Source organism: Callorhinus ursinus, unplaced genomic scaffold (assembly GCF_003265705.2).
Source record: "Callorhinus ursinus isolate GAN/ISIS: 27379988/994484 unplaced genomic scaffold, GSC_fseal_2.0 scaffold25, whole genome shotgun sequence".
NCBI classification, from domain to species: Eukaryota; Metazoa; Chordata; class Mammalia; order Carnivora; family Otariidae; genus Callorhinus; species Callorhinus ursinus.
This window is the reverse complement of record NW_027397087.1, coordinates 947,614-966,343: the sequence shown is the minus strand read 5'-3', so window position 1 is coordinate 966,343 and position 18,730 is coordinate 947,614. Positions and strand designations below refer to the sequence as shown.

The 18,730-nt window shown below is 45.1% G+C and overlaps 1 protein-coding gene across 1 annotated transcript in view; it reads left to right on the top strand.

Moving 5' to 3' along the window:
* Positions 1 to 18,730, top strand: part of RYR3 (ryanodine receptor 3) — a 518,087-nt gene that overhangs the window by 491,109 nt on the left and 8,248 nt on the right. Inside the window, exons 87-97 of the mRNA XM_073877464.1 lie at positions 1,186 to 1,267; positions 1,920 to 3,250; positions 5,301 to 5,359; positions 6,287 to 6,458; positions 7,519 to 7,605; positions 8,897 to 9,097; positions 12,270 to 12,400; positions 16,689 to 16,731; positions 17,212 to 17,339; positions 17,755 to 17,815; positions 18,120 to 18,266. Coding sequence (XP_073733565.1) covers positions 1,186 to 1,267; positions 1,920 to 3,250; positions 5,301 to 5,359; positions 6,287 to 6,458; positions 7,519 to 7,605; positions 8,897 to 9,097; positions 12,270 to 12,400; positions 16,689 to 16,731; positions 17,212 to 17,339; positions 17,755 to 17,815; positions 18,120 to 18,266 — 2,442 coding nt within the window. The remainder of the gene's footprint in view (positions 1 to 1,185; positions 1,268 to 1,919; positions 3,251 to 5,300; positions 5,360 to 6,286; positions 6,459 to 7,518; positions 7,606 to 8,896; positions 9,098 to 12,269; positions 12,401 to 16,688; positions 16,732 to 17,211; positions 17,340 to 17,754; positions 17,816 to 18,119; positions 18,267 to 18,730) is intronic.

Genomic DNA, 18,730 nt, shown 5'->3' with positions numbered 1-18,730 from the left:
ATGGCAACACATGAGGGAGAACTTCAGAATGTGTTTCAGGCTGATTAGAGCAACATTTGCAGCATTAATTTAAGTAACGCGTACCTAAAATTTTCAAGGCTGTCACATCTGCCTCTCTTGTGGAATGTGCTATTTAACCCTTTCATTTTTCCCCTTTTGACTCTGGCCTTATGGGAGGAGAGAGTTCTTGGGAGTGCCGCTAATTTGGCGGTAATATGTCCATTCCTATGTCAGCCCAGCTGGGCCGGTGCAGTGGAGAGGCTCTGGAGACAGGAGCCTGGCCCTGTTTACCTCTTCGCTGGTGACTTTCAGGAAGTCACTCCCCCCTTCCTGGTTTTTGGGTCCATCGTCTGTGAAATCTTGGGAATTAGAATAGACGATCTGAGATCTCTTCCAGCTCTTCATATTCTTCACCTCTGTGATAGTCCGTGTGTAGCTATGACCCACACCAAAGGGGGGGCAGTCCCTCTGAAAGTTGAGAGACTCGACAAAGAACTGTATTTGTGAGAGACGATCTGTACAAGAGGTGTGGCCCAGAGCACATTTTTAAATATCACCCTCAGATTGCCCACCTCAGATGATCCAAGGGTTTTTTTTCCTTCTGTGACATTGAGTTTAAAACAGAGAGCTAACTTGGTGATGCCCTGTCTGCAAGGCCAAAATGAAAACCAAACAGACTAGTAGCAAAACCATCCAGAGGAATAGTCTCAATTCTGTAACATATTAAGGGACCAGTGGCACTCAGATCACCACCAACTAGAACCAGGATACTCTAACCCAGAAAGAAAGGAGAACCCACTTGGGGATTATAACCTTGACACCTTAAGTGGATTGCAGTAGTATTCCCCAAAAGCTCACCTGATCATTCTCCAGGACAAAAAACAACACGAACTAGTAGAAATACCTAATGGCTCTTTGGTGGATTGGGTTGTTCAGTAGTTTTGGACAACAAGTAGTATGTCTGCCACATTGTACTAATAAAAGGGAAACTGAAGGAGCTCTCTTGGATGAGTCAGGCTGCAGCGAGCCTCCCCGATGCTAGTGGAACAGTGGATGATAAGATGTCCACAGGCACAATGGACATGACCTTCACCTAACCTTTCCAGAGCAGGCTCTTCTTGCTCACTGCCCTAAACTTTGCTGAGGGATCAGATAGCTCAGGGGTATCTCCTGTTTCTGTTCTAGGATTCCAGTCAGATCGAGCTGCTGAAGGAACTCTTGGATCTCCTTCAGGACATGGTGGTGATGCTTCTGTCCCTCCTGGAAGGTTGGGCTGTTTGGTATAACTAGGCATTCACACAACTGTAATTGGTCTGAGCACTAACCGTACTAATCATGCAGATTATCCTTCTGGCAGGTCGTTGATGCCATATGACATTGGTTAGAAAACCAAATTTTCAGAAGCAAAAAATGAGTGAGGGGCACATGGTCTGATGGACAAAGCCTGAAACCAACTCATTTTATGTTAATAGGAAAGCCAGAATGAACTGGGGAAAACCTCCAAGCTTTGCTCTTCCCTAACCTCTCCCTCTCCCCATTGCTTTTCAGTACATCTGGCTGCCAGTGTGTATGCCAGCCATCTAGTTGGGCACCCTACGAGGTCTAAGGGGATGAGAGGGGCACCGCTTATCCCTATGTGTCCCCAGTAATCTGATAACGAAACCACTTCCCAGGCCCCAGTCCAGAAAGAAGGGACTGGCATGGCCACCTCCTTCTTCCCTTTGTTTCTTTCCCCCTTGGCTCCTAGTGGTGTAGTCTTTATGGCTTGCTGCTCCCTCTTAGCCATTTCCAAACCATCACGGTCAGAAAAGAGCCGACTGATTGGGCAGACAAGTTTTCTAAAAATAGCTACCTGACCAGTTACATGATGACTTGGGTTTATTTATATATCTGTATGTCTTTTTGAACCTGCCTCACAGGGAATGTGGTAAATGGAACTATTGGCAAGCAGATGGTTGACACACTGGTAGAGTCATCTACCAATGTAGAAATGATCTTGAAATTCTTTGACATGTTCTTGAAACTTAAAGACCTAACCAGCTCAGACACCTTCAAAGAATATGACCCAGATGGTAAAGGGATTATCTCCAAAAAAGAGTTCCAGAAGGCCATGGAAGGGCAAAAACAGTACACACAGTCAGAGATTGACTTTCTCCTTTCATGCGCAGAAGCTGATGAGAATGATATGTTTAATTACATTGATTTTGTAAACCGGTTCCATGAGCCAGCCAAGGACATAGGGTTTAATGTGGCAGTGTTACTGACAAATCTCTCCGAACATATGCCAAATGATTCTCGCCTTAAGTGTCTGTTGGACCCAGCAGAAAGCGTACTAAATTACTTCGAACCCTACCTGGGACGCATTGAGATCATGGGTGGGGCCAAGAAAATTGAGCGCGTTTATTTCGAAATCAGTGAATCCAGTCGAACTCAATGGGAGAAGCCCCAAGTGAAGGAATCGAAGCGGCAGTTCATTTTTGATGTGGTCAATGAAGGTGGAGAGCAAGAAAAGATGGAACTGTTTGTGAATTTCTGTGAGGATACCATCTTTGAAATGCAGTTAGCCTCTCAGATCTCCGAATCTGACTCGGCGGACAGGCCCGACGAGGAGGAGGAAGAAGATGAAGATTCATCTTATATGTTAGAACTTGAGGGTGAAGAGGAGGATGCCAAGTCTTTTGAGTCTGCCTCTGCATTTGCCATGGCCTGTGCCTCAGTGAAGAGGAATGTCGCCAACTTTCTGAAGAAGGCAACCTTGAAGAACCTCAGGAAGCAGTACAGGAAGGTGAAAAAGATGACTGTGAAGGAGCTAGTGAAGGTGTTCTTCTCTTTCTTCTGGATGTTGTTTGTGGGGCTCTTCCAGTTGTTCTTCACCATATTGGGAGGAATCTTTCAGATCCTCTGGAACACAGTGTTTGGAGGGGGCCTAGTGGAAGGGGCAAAGAACATCAGAGTGACCAAGATCCTGGGTGACATGCCTGACCCAACCCAGTTTGGTATCCATGATGATGCTCTGGATGCCGAGCGGGCAGAGGTGACTGAGCCAGGTGTGCCACCTGAACTAATTCACTTCGTGAAAGGTGACAAGGGAGATGCAGATATTATGTCCGATCTCTTTGGATTCCGCCCAAAGAAGGAAGGCGGCTTAAAGCATGGGCCCGAAGGGGGTTTGGGTGACCTCTCTGAGATTATTGGCGAGGATGAACCCCCTACACTAGAGAGTACCGTCCAGAAGAAAAGGAAAGCACAGGTAAGCACAAGTTGTTTCTGTCATCTCTTCTTTATGCCCGGAAATGGACTTGCTCTCAGTTCTGACACCAGTTCCTAGGCACCAACATCGTGTTAGATGCCAGCCCTTCTGTACCCTGATCTTGCAATTCTCTGCCATGTCTAGGAAAAGCAAGACCCAGAGGGTTGTCTCAGGGTCTAGTTGCTGAGTGGTCTTCAGTGTACATTGTGGAGGCCAAACCTGATGGTCTTCCACGACTTTATTAGAAGGTTAGTCCTCATGGTGCACAGGTTCAATGAGTGAACAGAAAGCATAGAACACCAGGGAGAGGTTTCCTTCACTATCCAAATGAGAGTGTTCCTATAAAAACCTGTCATAAGCTGAAATGTCATAAAGCAAAGAAGCATTTATCGTTTCATAAAGGTAAAAATCCTTTTTTGATTTCTTGCAGTTAGCATAGGCAAGTCCTAATGGGGGTCTTTCATAAAAGTGAAGTGGCATAAAGCATACTTTCAGATAGTGGGAGAAACCTAGGGAGCATAAGGGGAGACCTTTCTTTTGAGATGGTACTTCTGCAGTGTCCCAGATGGTCCAAATGATATCCTTTAGCCCAACATCATGCTTGAAGTATTTTCATTCTTGAGATGCACCTACTATCCAGTGTGGACTTTGAGTCAGTTGACTAGATTAAGGGAATAACAGTCATCCAGAGCCCCTTGGTCATGGAAAGTTCTGGGTGTTCCCCTCTATGGCAGCCTCCAACTCACAGCATCATTTTAGCATCAAAGAGAGACTTGTAAAGACATCAGAGGCCAAAGACAAATTTTATTCATTCATTTCATTAATATTTATTGAATAGTTAATATGTACTTCCCACTGTTTTGGGCTCTGAGAAGACAGCGGTGAGTGAGAAGTGCATTGTCCCTATAATTTAGTGGAAGAAAAATAGACATTGTGGAAGTCAGTACAAGCATGAAGAATGTTAGGAAGGAAGAAGGCCAGATAAAAGAAAATGTATAGGAGAGAACTCTCCTCTAATTTTGGAGAGTCTGGGATGGAAGCGTCAGAACCATAGGACTTCATGCAATATGAATTTATTTACTCTGTTTTGCTCTCCGATGTAGCCCCAGGTCCCAGACAGACTTTGATACATAATAGGGACTCATTCAAGGCCTGTTACATACCAGGCTGTGTTCATAGGATCCATGGGAATACATTGGTTAACAAGAGACAACACTTTTGCTTTAATAGATCTTAACTTCTAGTGGAAGAAGACAACAAATCAATAAGATAATTACCATTTGTGACACGTGCTGAAAGAAATGAACAAGGCCACGTGTTACAAAGTGAATATGGGCCCTACTATGAATGGGATGGTTAAGGAGACTTCCGAAAAGGTGCCACATGAACCAAGTCCTGAAGGATGGCAGGCCCAGGAAAGACCAGGGCAGTCATGCTCCAGGGAGAGGAGTGGCTTGTGCAAATGTCATGGTGCAGGGAAGGATTTGGAATGTGCCAGGAAAGAAAATGAGGTCTGGCTGTTTAGGTGTAGGAAGTAGCAAGTCAAGTGGTATAAATAAGACAAGGATGGAGAAAAAGGCCATGATCACATAGGCCTTATAGGCCTCCCTGAGGAGCTTGAATTTTATTCTAAGTGTAATGATCATCAGTCAGAGGGACTGGGGCAGTAGTTAAGAGGATTGAAGACAAGGCAGGAATTCTGTCTGGTGGAAGCAGCTTGTGGGTTGGACCTGGTGTGATCTGTGTCCCATCCTTCCCTGACCCCGTGGGACAGTACGACCAAAGTCGTGGGGTCCTCGCACAAGTTTTTTCTGGGTATTGAATAATAGCAAGACGACTGAGTTTTTAAATTTGCAGTCTTTGCGTTGGTATTTCTCCAGAGTGGCTTACACTTGCATCCTGTGATCCTGAGGAAAGCAGAGGCACTCCGAAGAGAGAAAGCCATGGGCATGTGCAACCAAGGAGATGAAAATGTCCAACGCTCTATATGGCTCACAACTATGATCCCTTTAGTTTGAGGAAAACTTGACTGATTGTTATTTTTGTCCAGGCAGCAGAGATGAAAGCAGCACATGAAGCAGAAGGGAGAGTGGAGCCCGAGAAGACAGAGTAAGTTCCTGGTAACTTCGGCTACTTGCAGTGCTGCGGCAGGTAGTTCTTGATGACATCTACTGTTGTATTGCTGTGCTAACTAGAAATCTTGATTTCTGTTAATACAAGAAACAGGTATTTTGCAAGCCCTGGACACACTTCTTTTTACCCCAGCTGTACAATAAACATATTCCATTAACCATGTTAACTTTGTCATTGCCCTAGAAGATCAGAATTTCACCATCTGGCCAAACAAATCATTGAACACCCACACTTAGCAACTTCATATAATTGTGGTGGTGGTATCTAATATATTGAATACATATTACATGCCACAGTCTCTGCTAAGGTCTTTTTCTATTTGTTTTTAGAGAGTGCAAGTGTTGGGGGGGGTTGGTAGCGAGGGGCAAAGGGAGAGGGAAGGGATCTCAAGCAGACTCCCCGCTGAGCTCGGAGCATGACATGGGACTCCATCCCACGACCCTGAGATCATGAACCTGAGCTGAAATCAAGAGTCAGCCGCTTAACCGACTGAGCCACCCGCTTAACCGACTGAGCCACCCAGGCGGCCCAGTGTGCTAAGGTCTTTTATACAGTTTCTCACTTAATTCCTACCACAAGCTTAGAAGAATAGGTACTATTACTAATTCCAACAGTCTTTAAAAATAAAGGACAACTTTTCTGAAGGGAAAAAAAAATTTGTTTAGCCCCATATCAGAAGAGGACTACAAACACATTGACAACTGACGCGCCCCTATGACCGCAGCTCCTCAAAGCAGCATCGGTCATTACATGCAAAGTTGACATCCAGGCACTGTGGGGTGATACAGACTTGAAGTTCCCACCCCCCGGGAATAATGACAAGATTTCTCTTTAATTTAGTCTCCCTCCCTGGGCCAGGCCTCCTGCTGCCCTTCCATGCCGATGGGTCTCTCGTTCCTACAGCCTGGAAGACGGGGAGAAGGAGGATACAGCCAAAGAGGAAGAGCAAGCCGAGGCCCTGTGGGCAGACATGACAAAGAAGAAGAAGCGACGGCGGGGCCAGAAAGTCGAGAAGCCTGAAGCTTTCATGGCTAATTTTTTCAAAGGGCTGGAAGTCTATCAGACCAAGTTACTGGTAAGCGCTCCAGCCCTGGCCCCGCTCCTGACTCAGACCTCGGACGAGTGGCCACATTCCCTTTCACTGTTCAGGTCGTTATGCTTCTTCCTCTTTCTCATTCCTCTTCCTTTCCTCTTCCCCTTCATCTTCTGGTCCTGGTGTGTTGGAGGAAAAGGAGAAGAAGCTAACCTGGGCAAAGCCAAGCGCTCCAGCCCCTCTACCCAGCCCGGGATGCCCTGTGCTGTCCGCAGAAGGGTGCAGATACCTCTTTCTAGCTGGTTCTTCATGTGTGTCATGTGCAGACTTGGCTGATTGTAGTCCAAAATTCAGAAGTAGCTGGGTCATCTGGGATGCAAAAAGAATATGGTTACGTTAGGTTCACCTATTACTCCTCAAAAGTTACTTCACAGGGAGTCAGCTCTCAGCATAGCTCGTAATGTCCTTTCTCTGCACATTGCCTAGTGAGGGACAGTTGCTGATGGCCAGGACAGCATCACTGGGGAGAGGCCCCTCCACAGAGAGCTTGAGAGCTTTCTCCAAGAAGCTATCATTCCAGTCCTCAAGGGCTAGTTCTTCTGGGGAAGATGGCAGTGGGAATGCTGCCCCTTGAGGGGGCAGAGGCAGAGGCTCTGTGACTTACAAAGGGATGAAGACACTAGGCCACAGACTGGCTACCTCCAGGCTGGGAGCTACAGGGCTCTTCAGTGGGCCTTGAATACTCATAATTTCCAAATACACTACTTTCTGAGTGGAAAGTGCACGAGCGCTCGCGCACACACACACCCCTCCGCAGCAGCATTTGAATCCTCTGGGGTGATGTGCTTAGGCATTTGGGTCCCTGAGGGGTAACCCAGAGCAGGGTTCCCTTATCGTTCTCAGCAATTTTTTTTTTTTAATCCATGTCCCTGGCTCCTCCCCAAATAAGTCATAAGTCCAGTATTGTCTTAGAGGAGTGATTACCAACGAGTAGGACTTGTCTTGTGTACACTTCTAGCCAGAAAACGTCTTCTGTTTGAAGGAAGGCAGGTCTCTTTCCCTTCTAAAACTCTTCTACTCCTGCCTGTCCTTTCCTTTTCAGCATTACCTGGCCAGGAATTTCTACAACCTGAGGTTCCTCGCTCTGTTTGTAGCCTTCGCGATCAACTTCATCCTACTCTTTTATAAGGTGATACCGCATTCAGGGCTTATTTACTAAATAGACTGTATTCTTTTTTAAAATCATAATAGAATGTATGCTCTTAATTAGAGCGAAAATGTGAGTATCTAAGGAAATTTCTAAGACATTGGCTTCTAAAGGGATATGGTCTTTAGCAGTGCAGAGAAGGGAGACACCACTTGCCAGGGAAGCCATTTTGGGCACTATGTCCAGAGTTCAGGCTTGTTCTAGTCATTACTTCATAAACTCTCCAAATGTGTGTTGGGTACCTCCTATATGCTGGACCCTATAATGGGCACTGTGATGTGTCTCAAAATGAGTAATAACTATAGTTCTTTCCTTAAAGGATAAGGTAACAGAAAGCCATTATCATTGGCCCATAGGTTAGAACCATTATGAAGGAAGAATTAACAGTAGTTGGTTTTTGGGATATGGGAAAAAGGGACTGATCAGGATAAATAAAGATTTTGAACATTGGTAAGTGGGTCTCATAGACCATAGGCACATAATAAATGTTACTGGAATGAATTCATGAATGATAGGTTCTGGATTCTCGACATCGTCTTTAACTGGCTATCCTAACTTTGGCCTGTCTCCCTTTCTATCTAAAACCACCAATCTGACTTTTATAAAACCTGCTTTTACCTACATCAGCCTGCCACTAGGTTGAACTAGTAATGGCTTTCCATTGCCTGTGGAGGAGAAATGGAGGTCCATAGAGGGGTGTGGCAGATCTCGGGTTCAAACTTACCAAGGCGGAAGTGACTGCGGACAATTGTCCCGGCAGAGAGCCAGCTGGTGGTGGGGCTGCAGGGGGAAGCCTCACGGGTGTGGATCTGGGGGCCATCTGTGTCGGAATGGCAGTTGAAGCCATGAACATCACAGGTGTCGAAAAAAGAATGGAGACTGTTGAGTGTGCGTGTGTGCACACGTGCGTGCACTTGTACATGTGTGTGTTTGTGTCTCAGCCTCCTCCCCAGGCCACGGCCTTTCAGAAATTACCTCCCGTGGCATAGGGATCACGGCGTAGGTAGTGCAGCGTTCCTAACTTTGAAATTTTTTGCTTTTTTGGGGGGGGGGAGATCGTCTTTGTCTCTTAAAAATTGTGTTCGTAGTTATTAGAGATACTGGGGAGTCCTAGGAATAAGTTCCGTAAAACCTCATTCATTCAGCAGGTAATGCTGCATCACTACTCTGTGCAGCAGATGCTAGCAAGCTCAACAGGGTGGGGGGCGTGGGGAGCAGAGCCCAGTGTCAGAGGCTCTCTCTGATGTTGGTAAGAGAGTGTGTCTTGGGCCAGGTCACTGAAGAACCTTTAGAAGAAGAGACAGAGGACGTTGCAAACCTGTGGAATTCCTTTAATGATGAGGAAGAGGAAGAAGCGATGGTGTTCTTTGTCCTGCAGGAGAGCACTGGGTATATGGCACCAACGTTGCGGGCCTTGGCCATTATCCACACCATCATCTCTTTGCTCTGTGTGGTGGGCTATTACTGCCTGAAGGTGAGTCGCTGGCCACTCTGAATCTAATGGGACTCCTTAGGGAAGACATCATTTTGAACCCAGCCAGGTCTTTGTTCTCCAGGACTTTGCTGGTGGACTGAGGTTCATGGAGCAGTGGCACTGCCATCACTGGGAGCGGGTTAGGACTGCAGACTCTTGCCACACCCTGAGGCTTTTATTTCTTTTATTTTTTTTTAAGGTTTTTTTTTATTTATTTGACAGAGACACAGCAAGAGAGGGAACACAAGCAGGGGGAATGGGAGAGAGAGAAGCAGGCTTACTGCGGAGCAGGTTAGCCGGATGTGGGGCTGGATCCCAGGACTCTGGGATCATGACCTGAGCTGAAGGGAGATGCTTAAGGACTGAGCCACCCAGGCGCCCCACCCTGAGCCTTTTAAATCAGAATCTACAACTCAGCATGCCTCCCGGGGGATCTGTATTCACACGAGTTTGAGAAGCCTTGCTCTGGGAATCCCTTTTCAGTCACTTCCTGTTGACTTTCATAGGATTAGAATCACCAGGCTAAGTCACACGTGGGGCTAGTAATGAGAGCTCCTTCTGATCTTTGAACTTAGGTTGGAATTTTTATAAAAATGCTGTTCACCTTTCAAAACGTATTAGGTTTCAACTACTTGAGATAGCAGAAGAAAACTTACTGATGAGTTACTGTTTCAGTTATCCAGTGCTAGGTAACAGATTGCCCCCAAAACTTAGTGGCTTAAAACAACAATTACTTTCTCTCTCTGGTTCTCTGGCTTGACTGGGCACACTTGAGCAGTCCCTCTGCTCTGAGTGAGGGCAGCTGTGTCAGCCACCATCTGTCCGCTCAGCTGGGCTGGACTGTCCCTGATGACACGCTCCCACGCCTGCAACGCTGACAAGGGAGCAAACGGTTGGAAGGCTGAGCTCAGCCAGGGTAGCTGGGCCTCTCTGTCTCCCTGAAGACTCAGGGCATCCCTGAGTCACAGGCTCAGCCCAGAGTCACTGACACAGAGGAGGTGAGCGGGAGCCACACCAGGGTACGACTATCGGGAGACATAGTTCACTGTGGCCATCCTCACACGCTACTACGGTTATATGAATCCTCATATATGCGTATGAATCCTGCTATCCTATTTTTGGTATTCCAAGTCCGGTTCTGCTACTAGGCTACCACATCTTTTTTTCCTCATTGCATTTTTTTTCTTCTCTGAATTGGAAGTCTCCCTGGCCATACACCACACCATCTTCCCCCTGGGAAGAGTCCACAACATGTATTCCTATCCTTGTGGCTGTCACTTCCCCCCAGTGAACTAGAGTGTTCTGCGGGAAGTCTAGCTGCCCCGTTGGGGCAACCACATGCCCTGACCCACACTGAGGACTCCTTTGTAATGATGAAATCACAGAGTCTACAGCCAGGCTGCCTGGGTGGGACTCCCAGCTCTGCCACCAATCTCACCATTCCTCTGATTGCTCATCTGTAAAAATGAGTGTTATAATAATAACACCAACTCCAAAAAGTTGCTGGGGGTATTAAATGAAGCAGTATGTATAACAGGACTCAGAACCCCAAATACAGTAACCACGAGAGCGTGCTAGTGGTTTGCCTTAGTCCAGCATCCTGGGGCTCAGCTTGTTGGATTCGGTGCAGATTATCACGGGAACCTAGAGAAAACAAAAGGTAAATACTACCTAGGGAATAAAGATGTGGAGGTCCTCCTTACAAGGGTATGCAAACCCTTAGGAGACTGAAGGGGGAAGTGCTTCAAATCCCAGAGATGAGTACTGCTCTAACCCTTGGTGGTGGTGGTGGTGGTGGTGGTGGTGGTATCATTATTATTATTATTATTCAGAATCCTTCCCGAATACAGCAGACGTTGTTAGTCAAGGCGGCTTTACCTTTGCTTTCCCTCCCACATCATCCATTAGCAAGCAGCAATCATTGATTCCTCACAGTGTGCAAATGCCTATTATTAGCCTTTGCTACCTTCCTGTCGTTAGTCTTTTATCTTCTCTGTGGTGTTTTGTCATTTTAAAGAGAAAAAGGGCAAGAAGTAACTCTTTACAAATCATTATCTAAATTTTGTCTTTTTTTCTTGGAAATAAAAAAATAGTGTGGGGCATATGGATATCATGAGCTTTGAGAAAGAGTCACTGGAAGAAACCATTTGGAGACCCAGGCCTGAGGAATGTCACCATGTAACCAGTGGCTTTCCAGCCACATGACAAGCCCTGGCTCTGTCTGCATTAAGCTTTCCTGGCTAGAGGAGCCCCTGGCTGCTCACTTCCTGGGATTTCAGTAGTCTCCTCTGACCTCACTAACTCTGTCCCTTATTTGAAGTATGTGTGTCTGGTGATGGTTGGAAAGTGGATTACTTTCCCCTCCTTCTCTGTGTACCTTTTTGGTGGTAGGTCATCAAAGCCATGCCACCATCTCTAGGCTAAAATGACAGTGACAACCAGAAGAGAATGAGGAGTGATTGTCGGGAACCAATAAGTGTGCTACTCTCAGGAAGAAAACTTAGTACTGAAAGACTGTACAGAGCCCAGTGAATCCTCTCCTCCTAGCTAGCATCAACCAAACATCAATGCCATGAGATGAATATGACCATAGCCATTGAAGGGGGCTGGAACATTCCATGGTATTTCTGTGGCTGTCCAATCCACTCTAGAATAGTTCATTTTCTTTCTAAGTCTTGGCTCAACTCCAGTCTAGGAGTCCTAGGGGACCTAACCTATTTGGCCCAGGAACTGGTCTAAATATGGCCTTCTTCCCAGGATGGGTCAAGGAGCCCAGTTTGTATTACTATCAGCTATTCAATCCAAACCTTGAAGGGTGGCCCAAATGAAACCAGCTTTTTGGAGAGGGAGGCATATTAGCCAAAGGAGTGAGAAGAGATTTATTTGGCTTTAGATCTACACCTAGGCACCGTAAGAATCCTACTGCAAAGAGATTCATGCCCCAGGGGCACCTGGTTGGCTCATTCGGAGGAGCATGTGACTCTTATCTCAGTGTCATGAGTTCAAGCCCCAGGTTGGATATAGAGATTACTAAAAAAAATACATTTAAAAAAGAGAAAGTGAGAGAGATTACCGCCCTTAAGTTGGAAAGGCTAATTTGTGGGGAATGCTTGGGAGAGAGCGCTGTAATCAGAAAGCCTTCTCTGAGTAACCAATGCCTTCCCACTCCTAGGTCCCTCTCGTGGTATTCAAAAGGGAAAAAGAAATTGCCAGGAAGCTGGAGTTCGATGGCCTGTATATCACTGAACAGCCCTCTGAAGATGACATCAAGGGGCAGTGGGACCGCCTGGTAATCAACACACCGTAAGTGTCACCCCTCACCACCATCCCGAAAAGGAAAAGGAGTCTGTACTGTAAATAAAATGACATGTTCTTAACCAGCTTCGGAGACTGATTAATATAAACCTTTTTTTTTTTTGGTTTCTAGGACTTATTTTCTCCACTGCCTTCCTAGTAAAATAGCCTCTTGCCCCTCAAACACTTGTGTGTATCTCTAAGCATTTAATGGGGGACAGAGGATGTGATCAGGGAGTGCTAAGCATATTTAATTAAGACCAGATGGTCCAGTACAGTATGACTTAGTTTTCCATGTTCAAGCCATACAGAATGTTTCCCCGGCCCGGGGGTTCTGAGATCGTCTGATCAGCTTCTCCAGAGCTCCCGTCCGGCACAGCAGTTCCATGACCACACCCCTCTGAAGTCTTCTCAGACAAGTAGCCTGGTTGGTAATAGAACTCCTGCCATTATCACTTGGTAGGCAGTTCCTTGGGCAGTTAAAATAGGGCCATGGGGGGGCGGTGGTTACCACCTGTGGCGCACAGCCTGCTTTGTTGGAAGGCAAGTGTATAATTAGTACTGTGGTGGGAAAGAGCGTGGATTCTCCAGCCACAGGTGGAAGACCAGGTCAGCTCTGTCAGTTGTCTGTGGGCAAGGTAATGAAGCCTGCTGAGCCTCGATTTCCCCTTCATTAATAGAGGCATGAGAATACCACCTCCTGAAGTCCAGGAGGATCAATGAATGCATGTTACATGCTTGGTACAGTGCCTGGCGCATGGTAGGCATCAAGCTTTTCGTCATTCCCTTTCTCTACCTGTTCAAAAAATGGCCATCACCATTAGTGAAGGTAACGCCAATGTGTTCACAACTGGGAAAATGAGAGTTTCGAGATAAATTAATGCGCCAAAAGAGAAGAGCTACAGGGCTAGATATGTAAACAGAGGTGACTGTGTTGAAACTCTTGAGCTGTGCCAATTAAACCGTGCACGTTTGCCAACAACAACCCTGACCCCTGGGGGAAGAAAATCGCTCCTGATACAAAGATGGTCATGCAAACAAGGGAGGCAGCTCTATAAAGGCACAACTGAGCTCTTTAAAATAGTCTCTAGAATGGGAAGATTCTTCTCTTGGTGGGGGGGAGTGAGCATGCAAATCGAAAGCATGTCCCTGCTGCATGCAGGTCCTTGCCAATCCCCTCAAATAAGGGAAACTACAAAGCCCGGTTTCTGACCCTTTGTCATCACATCACAGAAATTTTGGATACTGTTAAATAATGTGATTCTTTGGTCAGCTGTCTGCAATTATCAGTAATGCTTGTGACACAGGTGATATGGCCTAAGAGTCCCAGTAAAAAGGCAGTTTAAGATCTAGAAATACAAGTATCTAAGGAGTTAAAGAGACGAGTACACTAAAACGTCCCAACAAGGATATTTGTTATTTTTTTTATTTGAAGGGACTTAAATGTCCATGAGCATAAAAATGCATAAATAGCTCTTTTAAAATTTTTAGATGGATGAATCTTTTTTTTCCACAATAATGGCATCATAGTACATGCAGAGCTTTGCAGTAACCTACTTTTTACGGTTAACTATATACCAAAGAGAGCTATCTTTTAGTTTTATATTGTTAAATTCACATATTAAGAAAATATAAAATGTATATTTTAAGTATAATAATGAACTACAAAGTTTTAAAAATGGAACCTTGCTCATAGCTTCCAAGCCCCGGATGTTCTCCCTGATCATAACCTTCCCAACCCCCACTTAAGTACTCTCCTGGCTTTAGTGATAGTCATTCTTTTACCACTTAGGTATGTGTCCTAGAAGCGGTCTTTCACATTGACTATTTTTGAACTTTATGGAAATGGAATTATGCTATACGCATTATGCGGTCATACTTTTGTTCAACACTGCATCTGGGAACTCATCCATGTTGATGTGTATAGCCATAGTTTGGTCATTCTGAAAACTAGCATTTTCCGTTATATGAGTATTTATCATGTATATGTCATGTATTTATCCATTTTCCTGACAATGGACTGTTTCTACTCTCTGGCTCTTACAAACAGTGGGACAATGAACACTTTTATACCTGAGGTTCCAGTAAAAGGTTTCTCTAGAGTAGAGACCAGGAAGGGAATTTGCATAATAGTAGGAGATGCAAATGTTTGTCTTGATTTACATTCCAACCATCACTGTATGTGAGTTCCTGCTTCCCTGCCTCTGCCTCACTTGTTAAGATACTCAGATAATTGTGCTAATTCGGTAGGTGTGTAATAGCATCTCACTGTGCATCTCCTTCATTTCTAAAGAGGTTGAGCATCTTGTATTTTTATTTTTGACCATTCATATATAGAAGTGTTTTTTTTTAAGATTTTATTTATTTATTTGACAGAGAAAGACAGTGAGAGAGGGAACACAAGCAGGGGGAGTGGGAGAGGGAGAAGCAGGCTTCCTGCCAAGCAGGGAGCCCGATGCGGGGCTCCATCCCAGGACCCTGGGATCATGACCTGAGCCGAAGGCAGATGCTTAATGACTGAGCCACCCAGGCGCCCCTAGAAGTATTGTTTATTGATACATTTCCCTTTTGGAGGTTCTGTTGTCTACCTCACACTTTAAGGATTATTATCAAGTAAAATTATGTTTTCTACCTTCAAGGAGCTTACATAACTAATTAGGGGACAAGAATACTCAGACCAAAGTAAGATCATGTCTGTGAAATGCTCTTTCCTGGAACCTTCAGTCAGTGACCCTGTGGCATCTCTTGTGGAATTTTCCACTTAGGACAAAATGTGACCAAGGCTGAGTTGTACGTTATGGACCATTTGTATAAGGGATTTAAGAGAAAGGAGATTTTAGTGTGGACAGAGGAAGCCTGGATTGATTTTTTTATTTGCTTTGTTTATTTTAGGTTCTAAATGTAATACATGAAAAAAAAAATCAAGTAGAAAAGCGTACAAAGAAGAAAATCAAAATAATCATTTCCATGCCTCCAGAGATAAAATCTATTACCACTTGACTCTATAAACTCAGCATTCGTTTTTGCTTTTAAGTGACATTTGGATGTTTGAAACAAAGAGATTGCTTTACTTTCCCCCTCCCCCTGTCCCTGCAAAAAAAAAAATTTTGAAAGATTGTCAGCCTGTTGGGGAAGTGGCATTTGCTGAGGGTTATTCTTCTGAGAGGTCCCTGAATAGAGGGAGGTCCTCACTTCCTTATTACCAGCTTGGGTGGTCTTTATAGGAGACTACTGTGTTCCAGCGTCAATAAGAATGGACTCAAATTAAGGAAAACTGAACTAAGAATGCATGCACCAAGGTCCAGAGGTTCCTTGGCTGCAATCTAGACTCACAAGGAACTCTCCCAGGAAAGATCAATCATTGTGGAAGGGAGAAAAATCCTTTTTTTTTTTTTTTTTTTTGAGAGAGAGCAAGCACTCAAGGTGGGGAGGGGCAGAGGGAGAGAGAGCGAATCCCAAGCAGGCTCCCCACTGAGCACAGAGCCCGAGTGATCTCATGACCTGAGCCAAAATCAAGAGTTGGATGCTTATCTGACTGAGCCACCCAGGTGCCCCAGGAGAAAAATATCTTAAATGGTTTTTGCCAACATACCTGAAAGTGACAGTTCCTCCTGGACTTTAACACTTACAAACTCTTTGCAGTGGAACTGGTAAAAATTACTAGGCTGAGGAAAGACATTCTTCTGAGGGGTTAGGGATGGTATGGCAGGGGGAACCACCTCCAAAAGACAGAGGGATCTAATTCCCTGAGAAAAGCAGACCCCACAGGAGTTATATAGGGATGGAGAATAGAGTGTAAGAGCACTCTGGTTAAGAAAAACCCCACATACATGAACTAAAGGGATTCCCATACTGGAAATGTCATCAAGTTAGGGACTTTGTCTACACTTTCCACCACTGTATCCCTATCACCTACCCTGGGTACCAACATGAAGTTAGGTACTCAGTGAATGAAGCCTGAATGCATGTGTTTTCCTCTAGGGTTTTGTTTCTAGTTACACTGGGATCAAGAAACATGTACCTGCTTCTGTCTAGTCTACCATCACAAATCCTGGCTCTTTACCATAATTTTGAGGCAGAAAATGTAGAGTGGCTCTCCAGGTGTTTCAAAAGTCAACACAAAGAAGCAAGGCCATAGATCAGTTAGATCTGTGATGACTCTGAGCTTCAATCAGTCTGAATTCTTGAATGAGTGGGACAAAACCCAAGGAGATCCTAGATCCAGACACAGATCGCATAGCTTCTTGATGTGTTTGCCTTGATATTAAGAACCTCCCCTTTTCATTTTCTTTTTCAGATCTTTTCCTAATAACTACTGGGACAAGTTTGTCAAGAGAAAGGTATGCCTTATCAGTTGGTGGGGGTGGGGAGGTGGTTTCCATGACCACCAAAGAAATGTAGATTTTTTTTTTAAGTTCTACATATACAAACATGAATAAATCTGCTGTTGTTTTTATGATGGTATCTTGAACAGAGTAAGTCACAGAAGGGTTTTTGTCTGAACATATGTAGGTTTTGGCTCCATTCCTATACTCCTCTGCTCTAAACAGCTTAACACCATCACTACTTTCTGCATACTAGTTTTCTTCTCCCGTCCGAAAAGATACCAGCTTGAGAAGTGGTTTTCACTTGGTCTCTTTCGTTTCTGTTTTCTCCCGGGGCTATTTTTTTTCCTCTTTATTTTCCTGTTGCATTTTGAATCGTGTCTTCATCAACCCCCTTGAAAGAGCCCAGAGTGCAGGGAAGCTCTGAAGACCTTGGGGCCGGAGACAGCACCGTGCTGCGCGGCCCGAGCTCACCCTGTCGTCCTCTCTCTCCAGGTGATCAACAAGTACGGAGATCTCTACGGAGCAGAACGCATTGCTGAACTCCTGGGTTTGGACAAAAATGCCCTTGATTTCAGCCCAGTCGAAGAGAGCAAAGCAGAGGCGGCCTCTCTGGTGTCATGGTACAGAGCTTAGGGGTTCAAATCCCAAGTCTGGCCCAAGTGGATCCTTTGTTTTTCCAGTTCTCTTCAGTTTGCCAGAGGGAAGGCCTGCAGCACGCCCATGTGCACTCAGGCTCTGGTCTGGCTTAGGGGTTTTCTTCTAGCTTCTGACATATTGGGAGAACACAGCCTCAAAAAATTTAAAGACCTGTCAGCTTTTATGCCTGTTGGAGCTGAAAGAGAAAGACTAATTAAAATTTCAGGATGTATTGATTCAACCGTTCTCGGTCTCATGGGGAACACATACAACTTGATAAAGCTCAGAGCTGTGTTTAGATTATTAAACCTGAGAGAAAAAACTTAATTTTCCCCCTTATTAAACACTTAACTAAAGTCTGACATTTATAAGTTTTAAAATTTTTTTGTTCCCCTTTAGGCTGAGTTCCATCGACATGAAGTACCATATCTGGAAGCTGGGAGTTGTTTTTACCGACAACGTGAGTATGACACCCAGAAAAACAAGATTCTGTACCGCAGAATCTATGTCACTGGATGCCATAGGGCCACAAGCTAGGATGGGTGCCAGGAAGATTCAGGGCTTGCTTATCAAAGATGGAGGGCCTTCCTGGTGTTGGGGGAACAGTAGTGGTGGAAGGCGGATGGGCTTTCACTTGGCAATTCTTAGGCCAGTTGCAGCACCTCAGCTCCTCAGTATCCAGGGGAAAAATGGTTTAATGGGCCCATCATGAGGCATGAATGCCTGAAAGGTTGCTGAATCGCCCCTCCATCCTTCCTCCGCAGTCCTTTCTCTACCTTGCCTGGTATACAACCATGTCAGTCTTGGGCCACTACAACAACTTCTTCTTCGCTGCTCATCTGCTGGACATCGCAATGGGCTTCAAGACACTGAGGACTATTCTGTCATCTGTAACTCACAATGGCAAGCAGGTATTGGGGTTTATACTGTGCAGAACAGGAGAGGCCTAGATAGGGATAGGGGAAAAAAAGCCAACATGTGGTACACTAGTGTATGCCAGGAAGGTATGTGTCATGGTGTATAGTACGCCTTTCTTGGCCAAACACATGAACTAGTAGATTGTTATTGCAAAACTGTAACCATCACTTAAGAGACATAAGACCTTGATGTAGAAACCCTGAACATTTAGATCAACCAGGAAAAAGGGGGAGGGAAGGAAGTGATGGACATATCAGAATCGCTCTGGAGACCTTTTCTGGTTTACCCTTTCCTCCACGAATCTGATACATTCCCTGGGGGTTGGTAAGTAGGCTATGCAATTAGGAAGCTCCCCGGGTACTTCTGATACATGCTTCTGATTAAAAGGAATCACTTAGACATTACACACACACACACACACACACACACACACACACACACACACACACACACACAC